The 15,088-nt window shown below is 32.4% G+C and overlaps 2 protein-coding genes and 1 long non-coding RNA gene across 6 annotated transcripts; 1 reads left to right on the top strand and 2 right to left on the bottom strand.

The window, feature by feature from the left end:
* Nucleotides 1-4,170: 4,170 nt before the first annotated feature.
* Nucleotides 4,171-8,150, top strand: LOC103497365 (floral homeotic protein APETALA 2-like). 4 transcript variants are annotated; one of them, XM_008459522.3, is made up of 11 exons: nt 4,184-4,481; nt 4,791-5,303; nt 5,430-5,455; nt 5,546-5,576; nt 5,670-5,757; nt 5,836-5,981; nt 6,091-6,135; nt 6,222-6,313; nt 6,413-6,561; nt 6,686-6,862; nt 7,705-8,150. In XM_008459522.3, the coding sequence occupies exons 2-11, from the start codon at nt 4,825-4,827 to the stop codon at nt 7,918-7,920; spliced, it is 1,449 nt and encodes a 482-aa protein (XP_008457744.2). In that variant the 5' UTR covers nt 4,184-4,481; nt 4,791-4,824; the 3' UTR covers nt 7,921-8,150. The 4 variants fall into 4 exon arrangements, with proteins under 4 accessions (XP_050935506.1, XP_008457745.2, XP_008457744.2 ...); XM_008459523.3 differs by having other exon boundaries at nt 4,178-5,303; nt 6,737-6,862; XM_008459521.3 differs by having other exon boundaries at nt 4,185-5,303.
* LOC127144038 (uncharacterized) lies at nt 7,659-9,611 on the bottom strand. Its single transcript, XR_007815635.1, has 2 exons — nt 9,220-9,611; nt 7,659-8,062 (listed from the first exon to the last, which is right to left on the bottom strand). It is a non-coding gene; the product is annotated as an uncharacterized LOC127144038 (long non-coding RNA).
* Nucleotides 9,612-11,306: 1,695 nt separating this feature from the next.
* LOC103497366 (U3 small nucleolar RNA-associated protein 18 homolog) lies at nt 11,307-14,822 on the bottom strand. The gene is made up of 2 exons (XM_008459524.3): nt 14,443-14,822; nt 11,307-13,216 (listed from the first exon to the last, which is right to left on the bottom strand). Exon 2 carries the CDS (start codon nt 13,199-13,201, stop codon nt 11,492-11,494), a length of 1,710 nt encoding a protein of 569 aa, XP_008457746.2. The 5' UTR covers nt 13,202-13,216; nt 14,443-14,822; the 3' UTR covers nt 11,307-11,491.
* Between the last annotated feature and the right edge of the window lie 266 nt (nt 14,823-15,088).

Below are 15,088 nucleotides of genomic sequence, written 5' to 3'. Positions count from 1 at the left end.
ATCCCAAAAATGTCAAATCAACGAAAGATTTGTGTGCGTAAGAGCACTTACGTGTGATTAGACACCAAAACCAAAAGCACTTTCTAGTAAAGGAAGTGGGAGGAGAGTGCTTGTGAATGTATTCAATTAGTTCATTCTATGAAAACACATTTTCTTATACATCAACCGTCCCTTCCTCTATTACACTCTTTTTATGTCTACTCTACATCATCTCTCTTGTTTGTTCCTTATACACACTTCCCACCACTTTAATCACACTCCATAACAACAAGTCACAAGATCTAAGATCATTACATTTAGATAAACGGAATTTTTGTACGAATTATGACTTGAATATCGAATGATTTTACATGTTTGTCCCAAGTTTTGAAAATGATGAAAGATGATCTTTTTTTTTTTTTGTTGTCGAAGAACATATTACTAACAACATGTTTATTATCTATATTGCACTTTCACACTATTGATAGGTATTCAAAGTTGGGAGTATGAGCATGAAAAGGAGTGAGATTAAGTGAGAGAGTTAACTAAATGAGTCGTAGCTCGAGAGAGAGAAGAAGAGTCCTAGCGTGTTAAATAACTATGGTATGAATGAACTTCATTTCATACTCACTAAAAGTGCGAGGGGTACAGTGTAACACCCTAGCCCAATGTGGTTCAAAATCAAGATTCTACACCTTGGTACCAATATTTCCTTGCATCCTCTACGACCTTACTATATCTATATCATCCTTCCTCTTGTTTTGAATATGCTTCTAAGATTTGAAAGTTGTTCTCACAAAACCAACACAAGCTCTTTTCAACATGCATGTTTGTTCCTCACTGGATCACATGTTTCATAAGAAAATCTCAACAGCCTACCAAATATAAATTGTTCAAAATTAAGCACACTTAACTTTTAAGTTATCTTTGACTAAACCACCAAAAAGGAGAAAAATCTTCAATTTTTTTTTTAATCAATACTTTTATTTCTCATAATTGCTCTCATTTGAACGTGATCTTGCTATATTCATGTCTCTTTCCTAAATGCATGTCGTTACAAGGATGTAGTACCGACATAGTTAACACACTCAAATTTTTGTTCTTTTGTTAAATTTAGCTTAAGATATTGTCGATCTTGAGTGAGTTTGCTAAGTTTAGGGTTTGTTCCATGAATTCACGGGTTTCAACGATATTTTTCTTCTTTGTGACATTCTCCTTTTAATTTCTTGATGTTTTCTAAAACATCGAGCAATAATATTGTATTTAGGGTTTTGTGTGTAGGCTCTTTTGAATAATTTTATGATTTGCATAAATGTTCTATGTTTCATTAAATTTAGGCATATATTCTATGTACTAGGGAAGAATGTTATAAGATATTTGAATTATACATAGATTCCCACATATATATTATATACATATATATCCCAAAATATCTTTTCCCATTATCTTCTTCAATTCATATAAACTCTATAAATAGTAATTATTAACCCTTTGAAATAATTCACTATTTCTTGATACTTTTATTTAATTATGATAAAACATTCTCTTCTATTATTATATTATTTATGTTACAATTTAATATATATAATATATATTTCCTCTCTCTCCCCTCTTGTCCATTCCTTTCTCTTTTCATTAACTTAAGCATTTCATGAAAGTGATCATACTAAAGTGTAGGGCTTAGGTATGCCCTAGAGAGGCTTCACATGTGATAAAAAGATATATCTAAGTGGAGATTGGGAACTAGCTAGGGCTCTCTAATTGCAAGTCAAATCATGTAACATTTATATATTTTGATGATCCCTAGCCCCCTCCGATAACTATTTGTTCTTCAAATATTTTAAATATGTTATCTGACACTTTAAATAACCAATATAAAGTAATTTTGAAAGGTGCACTATATATAAACCTTTAAGCATCTTTAGTTATATACTTTGATATTTTTCTATTATAACAAATTGATATTATTTTTCTTTGCATGCCGACATAGTTAATGGACTATATATGCGAGTCTTTGTGTTGATCTTTATTGTTTACATTTCTCACTTCTTTTATTTTTCAATTTCATAATATTCGTACGTATATAAGAATTTTAAAAATTGACAAAATAATAATTTTGAAAACTTGCTTTAAAAAAATATATATGGATGATGCAAACTATGATAGAAAAAATAAGAAGAAATAGAGCTCAATTTTTTAATTCACGTTAAAAAATTTTAAGAATTTCTCTACGATATAAATATAAAATCTTATAATATCTTATTTTATAAAAATATATCATGAGATGAGAATTTGATTAATATTTTATCCACCTAATTATGATATGATGGTAGAGAGCTCTCATTTATTATATATAATCAAGAGTGAATTTTGTTAATATATGTACGTATATATATACACGTATATACGTACGTGTGTATATATATATATACACACATGCAAATTAGTATGAGTTTTATATGGGTTTACATAATTTTTATTTGATAATCGTTTCCATTTTAGATTTTCTTATCTCTAAATTTCTTGTTTTTTTTTAATATATGTTTTAGTGATATTTTCAAAAGTTAAGCTAAAATTTGAAAAATTAAAAAAATAATTTTGAGATTTTAAATTTAGCACTATTTTTAGGAGAGTCGTGGAGATTACTATCGTAGACCTCTCCAAATTCAGAATTTCTTTTAAATAGGCTTCTATAGGCATGTAGAAGACTTGAAAATTCGACCTCGTTCTAGTTCGAGTAAAAGAATAATAACCCACCAACAATTCTTAAATCAACGTAAATTTTTTCTTTTTGACTTTCGGATTTTAGATCAATTTTAAATAAATTTAAAGATGATCTAATGGTTTTGCAATGAGTTTAAAGATTACAAACACATGAATGGTTGTTGGAGTATAAAAAGAAATTTGAATTAGTCAAACTAAAAGAAATTAAACGATTACATCAATTCATAAGAATAGAGTTAGTCACTCTCAATCAACAATAAAAACATAACTCGGAACATAGTCCATAACAAAGAAGAAAATTGAATGTATACATTTTTCTTCTAAAGGATATATCTCCATTACACTAAATAAAATAGGTTAATTAATTCGATCTAATTTGAAATCTTACGATTGAGTTAAATTCCAAATTTGAAATCTATAATCGAGTTAAATTAGGAAATTATAATCTAATGATAATCTTTGTTTTCTCTTAAAATGGTGCCCAATAGCATCAATATAACAAAATTGAAGATCAACGTCGTCTAATAATTTAAGAAGTTTAGGATAGAGTTGAGACATTGTCTTACATTGATGTAGAGTTGACATGCTTATGATCAGTTATGTAATGCTCTTGCCACTGTCTGTATGACTTTCTTATCGATATAACACTGATTCTTACCAAGGTTGATGAAATGTGACTAAAGTTTCATGCTAACTAGATAAAGTGATGATAATTGATATACAAAGTGGGGTCAATGATCTCATCAGTTTTGTTAGTTTGTATAGAATAATTGTATATTTTCTTGAATATTGATATTTCATTGATAATAATCAAATATTACAACCTTATATATATCCAAATTAAAAGAAGTATATGTAAGAATAATATTTCCAAAAAATACTCTAATTATGTCGATAAGTTTAAAGTTTTTTTAAAGTAGTTTTAACAAACCACGAAAGTTTATGTCAAAGTAAACATATCTTATCATCGTGGATATGAGAAGTTTGTTATTCCTAACTAACTAGTAATATCAAAGTCAAGCTACCAAGTCTTATTTGTGTGTCTCAATAATCTTTGTTTAATTAGTTTGTCTCAATGAACAGGAGTTTGAACCAATAGTCGAAAATAACACAAAGCGATGACTATTTGAGCGAAGGGTTGTTGAAAATATTAAAACAAATATCTCAATTGGTACGAGAGTGTGAGATGGTTGTCAAAACAAAAACATACTTTTGCACAAGAATTACTCCAAATAGAATTTGTGTGGAGGGAAAGATTGAGTATAAGCTAATTAAGAGCTTATTCGACTGATTTTTGTTTCACTAACTCTTACAAATGTCGCTTAATTGTCTCTAACTACTAAAAGAGAAGCTTTTGCCTTAATTTCCTTCCTAATTTGACTTTAGACATCGGTTTTATACAATAATGAATGTCCTAAGGAAAAAGAAAAGTATCTGAAACAAAAAGGAAAAAAAGAGAAGTTTCAATTATAATTTGAAGCTTTTATGAAGCTAAGTCGTTGCACAGTCAATTTCCAATTGTAGTGGTTGGCTTTGGCTCCAATAACCCAACACATACAATTTTATACGATTTTGTGGGGGGAAAACCAGACCAGAAGGGGCATTGGGATTTGAGAGTGAATGAACAAGAGAGCCGTTTCAATGCTTACGCCTGATAATCTCGACGGATTTGGCACAAGAAATCAAACACAAGGAAACGGGGAAAAAAGGAGAATCAAGCGTAAAGGAGAGAGAGAACAGAGAAAGCCAAGGCAAAGCAGTGAATTGACTGACAACTGGCGAGTGGTTAGAGAGAGAGATGGGGGTCCCCTTCTTTCTCTCTTCTTCTTCTTCTTCTTCTCTTTGTCGATTCTACAACATTTCACCAACACCCATCAAGATCTTTACTCTGTTTTGTTATTTTCTTTTGTTGGGTCTCTGTTTTTCCTTTCTGGGTATTGATTGTTTCTATGGAGAGTTGAGTTTATAGACTCAGATACCATGCGAGGGGTTGGAATTCTTTTGGGTTTTGATCTGGGTAGAAATGGGTTTTGTTTATTGTCTTTTGATATCTTGTGAGTTTTCTTTTTTATTTCTGTGTGTTTTAGTGATTGAGCATTGAGAAGAAGAGGGGAGGGGAAAATGTGGGATCTCAATGATTCTCCTGATCGTGGCGGAACTGATGAATTTGAGGTTCTTTCATCGATTGATGGCGATGAAGATAGAGGGAAATGGATAGGATCCATCAATTCTAACTCGAGCTCTTCGGTGGTGGTTATGGAGGATGGATCCGACGCCGATGAGGCTAGCGTCGGCGAGGGAGAACCACTACTTCGGCGGAATAACTTCTCCGTAGCTCACCCACCGGCGACTCGGCAGTTCTTTCCCATGGAGGATTCTGACTTGGAGGCTTCATCGGCCGCCGTCGGTGGTTCAACTACGTTTCCTCCAGCTCGGTGGGTCGGCGTGAAGTTCTGCCAGACAGAGCCTATCGCTGCTGTGAGACCAGTGGCGGTTCTGCAACCAATAAAGAAAAGCCGGCGAGGGCCTAGGTCTCGGAGCTCTCAATATCGCGGCGTCACATTCTACCGGCGAACCGGCCGATGGGAATCTCACATATGGTTAGCTTCTTCTTGAACTTCTCTTAGCTAACAAATCAATATCCATATTCCGCCATTAACTCACAGTCATAGCCTTTGGTTTTTCTTTCCCCTTCCTTTTTTTTTTTTTTTTTTTTGCTGAATTAGGGACTGTGGCAAACAAGTTTATCTGGGTATGAATCAAAATCTTTGAATTCTCATTACTTTTTTCCGTTATATGATGATGAAATTGTATGCTGTTGAATTTGATGAACTCCCAACAGGTGGATTTGATACTGCTCATGCAGCTGCTCGGTGAGCCTCTGATTTTATTGTGTTTTTTGTTTTTCTTTTCATTTTGAACTCAAAACTTCAAATCAATATGGGGAGGTTCTTGTTCTTCTGCAGAGCATACGACAGGGCAGCTATAAAGTTTCGAGGAACAGAGGCAGACATAAATTTCAGCATTGAAGATTACGAGGAGGATTTGCAGCAGGTCTTGTTTTGATTCAATTTCTGCTCCAATTTTCTTGAAACAACAATTTTATTTTGATTTTGATTTTCTCTTTAACAGATGGGAAACTTAACGAAGGAAGAATTTGTGCATGTTCTTCGTAGACAAAGCACGGGTTATCCCAGAGGTAGCTCGAAATTTAGAGGTGTTACATTGCATAAATGTGGAAGATGGGAGGCTCGGATGGGGCAGTTTTTAGGCAAAAAGTAACAAGATTTCTTCAATCCATTGTTTGTTTGTTTGTTACTTGAATACTTACCTTATTGCATTGAATTGCTTTCGTGTTTATCAATTCAGTTCGATTTGTTTCAATAGGTATGTTTATTTGGGGTTGTTCGATTCTGAGATCGAAGCTGCGAGGTATGTTTATGAGTGCTTTGTTGTGTTCGTTGATCTGTTTAGATTGCCTGATTATGAACTTCAACTTGTTTATCCAATTGTTTTAGAGCTTATGATAAAGCTGCAATCAAGTGTAATGGGAAAGAAGCTGTTACAAACTTTGATCCCAGCATATATGAGGATGAGCTGAGTACAACTGGTAATTTATTTGGAACTTTTTGGTGGGTCTTCTCCTTTTATTTTTTTATTTTTTTTTTTTTGGATCAGCCCATTGATTGATTCTCATGAACTCTTGAAGAATCATCATCAGCCAAAGTCTTGGAACAGAATCTTGATTTGAGGTTGGGCAATTCAAGCTCAAAAAAACACACCCTTTCATTTGGGAATCATTGCACAAATGTCACCCCAAATATTGATTTGCAAATCACTAATGAATCTAACCCTCAGGTGAAAATGGATATAAAACCTCTCTGATTTGGATGTGAACATTCTGAAATTTCTTCTTCCTTTATTGTCTGTTCAAATTAAGATTGCACCCATTCGTTGACAATTTCGACTTGATGTAATCTAGGAATCGAACATATTTGAGAATGACAATGTTATATGCCATACGCTCCTTCAGACGGAGAAAATGCAGTTTCGTAGCGAAATGATTGTTCGATCTCCACCCTCCGTCGAAACAACAAAACATGGGTGCTTGGAGACTCTTCACAATTACCCCCCACACATCATTCAATCAAACTCTCAAGTAAGATTTTAGTACTTTGAGTTGTTTTACCATGTTTTGTTCTCCATAAACTTTAGGCTTTAGTATGATCTTTGATAATTGTGACCATTTAATCTAAGGCTTTTAAATGTTCAATCGAATTACATAAGCACCATCTACTAAAAAGATGACTATGGCAAGTCTATGATAGAATCCATACATATTTACAGATAACTTCGTAACGAACTTAAAAGAACTTATCTAATCAATGTATCAAATTCTTCTATAGAGCATGGTCAATGTACTACAACAGAGTGGCATTTGCATAACGATCAATGTATCAAATTTTTCTATAGAGCATGCCACCTTTTATTCGATTGTGTCGACAACCAAATTAGCCAACATTTTAATTTTATAATTTTGAATCTCGTGTTTATACCATTCTCATTATTTAGATCCCATTTGGTAACGATTTCTCTTTTATTATATAATTTTGAAACTCGTGTTTGTTTCCTCCCAATTCCTTTACTACATAGTTTCGACTTTCTTAAATAAAACATTAGAACTCTTAGTCAAATTTCAAAAACGAGTACTTTCTTTTAACAACTATATTAGATTACTTGTTTTGAAAATTTGTTGGATTTTGAAAACATCGCTAGAAAGTAGAAATTAGAGAATTCATGGATGAAGTAGTATTTATAAACTTAATTTTGAAAATAAAAACCAATGGAAGATAAAATGGTTATCAAAAAAGAGCATTTAGGGAATAGTTGTAATGGCTGTAAAAACATACTAATAATGATAAACCCTGAAAAGGGGTAAGATATAACAGCAATAGTTAAGGAGTTGTAATGGAAGTTGCAAACTTGCATTTTTGTTTGTAGATTCATTTGTTGAGAAGCAGCAATGAAGAAGGGTTAGGAGGGAGTGACGAAGTTTCACTGAGTTTGAGTGAAAGCCATCAATGGCAGCAATCTGGTGGCTCTCAACAATTTGCAAATGCTGCAGCATCATCAGGATTCCCACAACTTCAAATTTCAACGCCCAAAAATTGGCTGCAGAAGAATAATGGTTGCTTCTTCTTACAGAGACCCTCTTGACTTCTCCTTTTCAATGTTTTCTGCATTGCCATTGCCATTGAATCATTTTTCTTTAGTTTCTTTCTCGGTTTCTTCGGTTTCTTTTTGGTTCATTGAGTTCTTTCCCAAGCTTGTAAAGATTGATTCTTCCAAGAAACAATTGCTATTAGAGAAGGAAAAAGGGGTATTTCATTCAATTATGATATTGGAATTTGAATGTAACTTCAATGATAAGAGTCTTTATTATCAAATCTATAGTCAAAGGACAACTGAAAATTTGAACATCTAAACCTTTAGATGAAGTAATTGTTTTAATTAGTTTAGATTTTTGTATAGTCCTTTTCTTAGTTCAACCTAAGCAAGTGGGAATTTGAATCTTGATTTTCACATTTATGGGATTGTTTAAAGAGTTTTAATGTAATCAAGATTATTAAGAATCATAAAGTGACATGTTCAAGTAATCAAAAACAGAATCGAAAAGGATCAGACTAAAAATTGTCAAAGTGAAATAACTTTTAGATTACATTATATTACAAACTCATTTATCTCATCGAATACCCATTATCATAGTTAAAGTGAATGTTGTATCAAACTAAATTTTAGTTAATTGAAAGTTAACAAAAAAAAAGTTCAAACAATCTATCAAATAAAATTGATATAAATCTTAAAATTCTATGACTAAACTTATTATATAACCACTAGTTAAAATTTACCCAAAGCAACAAAAATAAAAAAAAAATAAAAAAGAAAAGGAGAGTATAAAGAATTTATAATATTTGAATCCTATTTCTATCTAAGTAAGAGCACAAAAATAACAAAAACAGTTCTAAATTAATATTATAGACAGAAATAAAAATGGGAAAATGTTGGAAAAGAAAGGTATAGGACAGTTCATTGGAAATATCATAAAAAAGGTGAAAGAATGGTCACAATCAAAGTGTCCTTTGGTCCATTACTCTTCCAAAAGCAAGAAAAATGTTAAACTATTAACATATTCCAAAAAATACAATCTTATCAATAAATTACAAAGTATTTGTAAAAATATTAATTATCCTAATTTTTTTTAATTTAAAATTATTCCAACAAAAATAATACACGTTAAATTTTTCAATATTATGTCAATTGACCTACCGGTTAGATACATGTAACTATAATGAAACTAACATATTTAAGATGATTTAGGCTTTAAGAAGATACATAAAAATGTAATAAAAAATAATTGAAGATGAATTGAATTTAACTATGATAGTAATTCCTAAAAAAAATACATTCCCTCTTATTAAAATACTTTGAATTATAAACCCTAATAAAACAAATTACCTTGGATGGATAGTGTTTTTGGCAACCTTTTGGCCATATTTTCTCCATATGTAACCATCATCAATGTGGTTACATCACTCCTATATGGAGGCACAATATTTGAACTTTCACTTTCTTCTTCCCTTTCTCTTCTTCACCTTTTTACCTGTATCGTTATCGGCACCTTTATTTATGTCTCTATGATCATTATTCAAAATAAAAGGAAGATCAAGAAATAAGCTGGCCCGGCCCTGTCCCAAAACCCCCACCCGAAATAAAAAAAATATATATGTATATGTATATAAACATAATAGAGCGGGTAGAGGGGAATGGAATAGTATGGAAAGGAGAATGGAATAGGGGGAGGGAATGGGTACCGGAGGAGTGGCATCCCGTTCCCTCTCTAAAATTATCCCCAAGTCCATGGTTCGAATCAAAGTTTGGATGGAGTACCCTTTTTATTGTTTACTACAGTACATCACTACAATACAAAATTTTATTTAGTGTCTAATTTTGTTGTAAAGTTTTATACACAAAGAAAATTATGTTAACTAAAAACTATGAGATGTCTAAATATAATTAAAAGAAAAATTTTAAGAATTAAACCTTTTAATATCTAAAATATAATATATGAAAGGCTGCATACATATGGATTTGGGTTGGTGTAATGATAAATCCATTGAACTAATCTAATGGGTTGAATTTGTTAGTAAAAAATTCATGGGGTTGTTAATACAAATTTGTTTAGAAAGCAATAACTACATAGGAAGCCTCTCCAAATAACCATACATTCAATTGTTTAATTAAGTCCCAAGGGTCCCATGTTTACTAAAAATATATGTTTTGCAATCGGTTTTTATGTTCTGTTTTGTTCAAAATGTTCTTTTTACCATTCCATCACCTATAAACATTCCATCACCCTTATTCATATAATTAAGTTCTGTCCTTTACTATCTTCCTTACTCTATCCTTAACTAAGTATCTATCAAGTGTTAGAATATCGGTTGGTTTAGTGCCAATGCAGTTTATACCGACGAATCAGAGGATCTTCCTTACTCTATCCTTAACTAAGTATCTATCAAGTGTTAGAATATCGGTTGGTTTAGTTCCAATGCAGTTTATACCGACGAATCAGAGGTTGTTAGGTCAGAGGTTGTTAGGTTGTTTCATATCCTGGGACAACGGGCCACTTTACATCTCTACAACGAGTAGAGCCGTGAAACGTTTTAAAGAAAGTAAGAATAGAACTAAATAGATAATAATAGAACTAAATATAACCAACGAGTTAGCTTAAAATGTCAATCATACTCATATCCATTTTCACATGTTTTAATTGACATCCTACTTCAATTTCACCGGATTGATATCAAAGTTATGATACTAATTATATTGCATTCTTTAAATTTTGATTTTTTATAATGTATTTCTATGGTAAATCAGTTGTAGATTTGATGTTATCTTAAGTACACCAAATCAAGTTAATACCAAATACTTCAAAAACAAACTATTGGAAAGGAAATTTATTTATTCAGATAAAAAAAATTAGAGAAAATATGTTTTGTAAACTAATTTTTAATGAATTATTTTGTTTTTTTTAAATTAAATCTATTTCTTTTCCTTTCTTAAAATGATTTGCATACCTTTTTACTTTAGCCAAATTTAAAAAATAAAACCTAAGTTTTCTAAAAGTGTTCGTTTTTTTTTTAAAAAAAAAGTTTGTTTTAATTTTTTAAAATCATCAGTTAAAAAAACGAAAGAAAATTAGTGTATATAAAAACAAAATGGTTATTTAAACAAAGCCTAAAATTTTCTTTTCCATGAAATTTGATTGAATTTGAAGGTTATTTAAGAAAAAGTGAAAATTACAAGGAAAAGGGTATAAATTTTAAGGTGCAATCTTATAAAAAATATTTAAAACTTTCTTATTCCTTTTTCCCATGTGTCAATCCTATTGATATCATAAATAAAATAAAGCCCATCAGTGATTGAAAACAAAGTTCCTTAGATATATTCAATTACTTTTCAGATGGGATAAAAAAAGTAAAATAATCAACAGAAAAAATAATTCAAAAATAAAAAATTCTCTATAATGAGAATAATAACAACCGTTAAGAGGAAACTACTTCATAACAAATTATGAAACATTGAGTTTTAATCTTAACAACAAAAGAAAGTAGAAAAGTAGTAAACAACATATGATCTGTAAAACTTGTCTAAAGCAACAGCTGATTGTGATAACTAATTTAAGTGTCAAAACTGTTCCAGAGAATGACTAAGCATGTGGAGATCAAATCTAAGCATGATGATAATGATGTAGTTTATATAATAATACCTTTCCAGCAGCATTTCCCACAGCCATGTAACCTCCTTCAGGACTAAAATCCAAACATGAAGGGTACTGAAGATTCTTCTTCGGCGGTGGCCAGTTCGAAAAAATAGTAAAAGAAGGAATGTGTATCAACTTCAGACTACTTTTCTTCATTCTTGAACAGATGGCCAATATTTGAGCATCATGATTGAACTTGAGAAAGTCTACTTTGGTGGTCAGATTTTCAATGGCTTTCAATGGCTTCTTCTTTCCCCCTAAGAATTCTTGTCTGTTGTAGATGTTAACAATCCCACTGTCAGAACCAGCAGCAAACAGTGCTCCATTTGGAGAGGTACATAGTGCAGTACCATTAATGCAACCTTCGTCGACAGCCTTGTGGATGCATGTTCTTGTTCTCAAATCCCAGTGATAGATTTGCCCGTCACCCCCAGAGCTCAGTAGCTGTCGTCCATCGTCAGCAAATGCCAAAGAACGAACACTTCCATTCATCTTAAGCGTCCCAATGAGCTCCTTTGTCTTTATTGACACTAACAAGATATAGCCTTCATTGCCTATAAACGCGATTGTGCTAGAGTCAGGAGAAACTTCAAAAGCTTCAAGGCTTTTCTCCTCTCTACCTACAAGAGGGCCAATTTTATCTACTTTTGCTTTCACTAGATCGAGGCTATAAAAGAACTTTCTCCTTCCAGCTATGATAACCTGAGATCCATCAGGCAAAAATGATGCCTTTCGTATGGGGCAATCCTCAAGGAAAATGCTCTGAATTTTGGTATTCCGTTTACCGTCAATCTGAAAGAATCTAAGCTTTCGATCCAACCCAGTGGCTAGAAGTAACTGAGAGTTGCGATGAAATTGAACCGAATTGATAGGCCCATTAGATGGCTCCTCTACATTAGCATCTACAAGTCTTGAATATCCAAGGAGACCTGGCATTAATTTTCCACCACTCTTCACAACAAGATTCTCACTCGTTCGAAGGATATCATCAATAGAATCAACATTATCATAACCACCAGCCAATGCAACTGCATTTTCATCATCTGACGATAGATCATCATCATCACTGTCACCCCTAGATTGTGCATCAAGTTGCGCCCATTCGGTGCCAGGGTTTAGCTTGGCATGCTGAGCTCTCAATCTTGACACATACTCTGAGCCAGAAATCGAATTCTCATCTTCTTCCTTCCTCAATTTTCTCAGTCTACTAACATTAGTAATATTAACTGTGGCCTTCTCCTCTTCCTCGTCAACCCATACTGGTTTTCTTTGCTGGTGTTCCTCCTTATTCGTACTCTCATCCAGGACCCTATAATCATCTTCATATGCAGAAAGGGAATTATCTGCAGACCGGTCCATTATGTATAAAGCAGGAATTTTCTCTTCAGAATTGAAACCATTTTGCTCTTCATCCTTCCCAAATTCAATAGGGGAATAGAGTGATCCAAAAAGAAAGTTTTCAAGCTTCATCATTTCCTTTTGTTGTTCTTGTACTAGTTGCTCATCTTCTTTTCTGTGTTCTTTCTTTCTCTTTTTTGCTCTAGACGTATCTAGACCAGATTTGTCTACTTCACTAGCATCTGTGTTTCTCAACGGAGATGACGGGCCAAGAGTATTCTCCTCCGTACCCTTCTCAATACTGCTAATTACAGCAACATTTTGTGATATTAAACTCATTTTTCCAATCAGCTCCTGCAAAACCAATCATACTAAATTACCTGAATATGTACTGGAAGTTAAAAATCTCATGACCCATAAATTTAATTTATTCCTTCCTATAAATTGTGTCTTTTGTCTTAACTACTGAAATTAGTAGTTGAACTTTACAATATGAAAGAAAAATAATCCACATTCATATAACACGGTGACTTGTTCATTAACATTTAATTGAACAGTTACTCTTAATGAATAATTGAAAAATATCTCTAAACTTATGTAAGGATTAGACACATAGACACAACTTCTCCTACAATGTACAAAAGTGCAAATTAGCATTTTAAGTCACTAATTTAAAACTCCCACGAAATCCCATAGTCAATTAACAATCAAGGTAGATTAGAGACCATTCATTTCTCAAATCTCATAGACTAAAATATTCATTTTAAAACTTGGGAGACCAAATGGACATCAACTTCAAATCTCAGTGGCTAAAAGTATATTCCACCCTAGCTAAAATTACACTATAAAATATACTATAGTTTTAAAATTATTTTTGTTATAAGAGAAAAACTCTTCCCCTTTTTCACCTTACTTTCCCTTGAAGACTCGCAATGTTCTCAACCACACCGGATGGATGAGTTCTACAACATAACACTAAACCATGTTCTGTGCCAAGATGCATAAACCAAAAAGTAAAAACTTTCAACATAAATCATATGCATATCTAGACATTCTCAACAAGCGTCACATTCATAACCAAGGAGGCCACTTAATAATTCCTCAACATGCAAGTTATTATAATGTGAACACAACACCAGAACATGCTCTCGTATATCGATGACACATGAAATATAGTATAGCTAACCACATAGCACACCGACACACAGAAAAACAAACTCTTCACGTGGAATATCACTTACCTAGTGTATTCCTAAAACAATCCCAAGTATCCCTCCAAAATGGCCTTACAACTTAGCTCGAACACTCCAAATTAGCCCCAAACTACAAAAGAGTCTTCCACATAGAGATTATCACCTAAATCTTAACAAAATCTACTTGGCACTTCACTGAAGAAATGTTCGAAAGAGTTCGAAACCAATCCGAATCAACCAATAAGACCTTCTAAGGATTAGAAACCAATCTAAATCAGTTCAACTATGTTTGAAAGGGCCTAAACAGAACTTTAATACTTAAAACTCACCAAAACAGGGTAAAATTAAACAAGGGTAAAAGGGGATTGGGTTAAAGCGGAAACTCACCGAAAGAGGAAAACGTGGCTTGAAACGTTGAAATTGCGCAAGACACGAAATTGGAGTGGTTCGAAGTCTGGTTTCAAATGGGTAATCTGAAAAATGTGCAAAACTCAATGTTGTCGAAATGATTCCGTCAGTAGACGCCGAATCAGTAGAGAACTAAACGCGCCGCCGAACGGAAGGCTTTTGACGCGCACTTGTTGTTCAATCGAGGAGGGAGCGCCGTGGATTTTCTTCGCCGGAAGGGAAGCCGGAGATGGTCGGATGAAAGAAAGAAAACAAACAGGGCTTGACGGCTACCACACGCCCATGGAGAAAGAGAGAGAGAGAGAGAGAGAGAGAGATTAGGGTTTAAGGAAATATTTTTAGAAAAAGTAAATAATATAAATAAATCTATATAAAAAATAACTTAAATAAATTTTTGAATTTTACTCTATTTTTAAATAATTTCAATATCTTACTATTTCCTACTAACGTATTTAAAACATTAAGAATATTTATTATTATTATTATTATTATTATTATTATTATTATTATTATTATTATTATTATTATTATTATTATTATGTGTTTCAACTAGTTAAGTTTTTTTCTTTATTTTTCGAAAATTATAGCAAATAGGACTATCAAAAAAATTAATATGAAAATATGG

Source organism: Cucumis melo, chromosome 11 (genome assembly GCF_025177605.1).
Source record: "Cucumis melo cultivar AY chromosome 11, USDA_Cmelo_AY_1.0, whole genome shotgun sequence".
NCBI lineage: Eukaryota > Viridiplantae > Streptophyta > Magnoliopsida > Cucurbitales > Cucurbitaceae > Cucumis > Cucumis melo.
The sequence above is the reverse complement of the archived record's forward strand: the minus strand, read 5'-3'. Positions and strand labels throughout refer to the sequence as shown.

Bases quoted from the DNA above. Each gene is read 5' to 3' on its own strand.
- LOC103497365 (XM_008459522.3), top strand. From the start codon at position 4,825: ATGTGGGATCTCAATGATTCTCCTGATCGTGGCGGAACTGATGAATTT. The intron at 5,982-6,090 runs GTAACAAGATTT...TTGTTTCAATAG, and splicing joins GGGCAGTTTTTAGGCAAAAA to GTATGTTTATTTGGGGTTGT. The intron at 6,314-6,412 runs GTAATTTATTTG...GAACTCTTGAAG, and splicing joins GGATGAGCTGAGTACAACTG to AATCATCATCAGCCAAAGTC.
- LOC103497366 (XM_008459524.3), bottom strand. From the start codon at position 13,201: ATGAGTTTAATATCACAAAATGTTGCTGTAATTAGCAGTATTGAGAAG.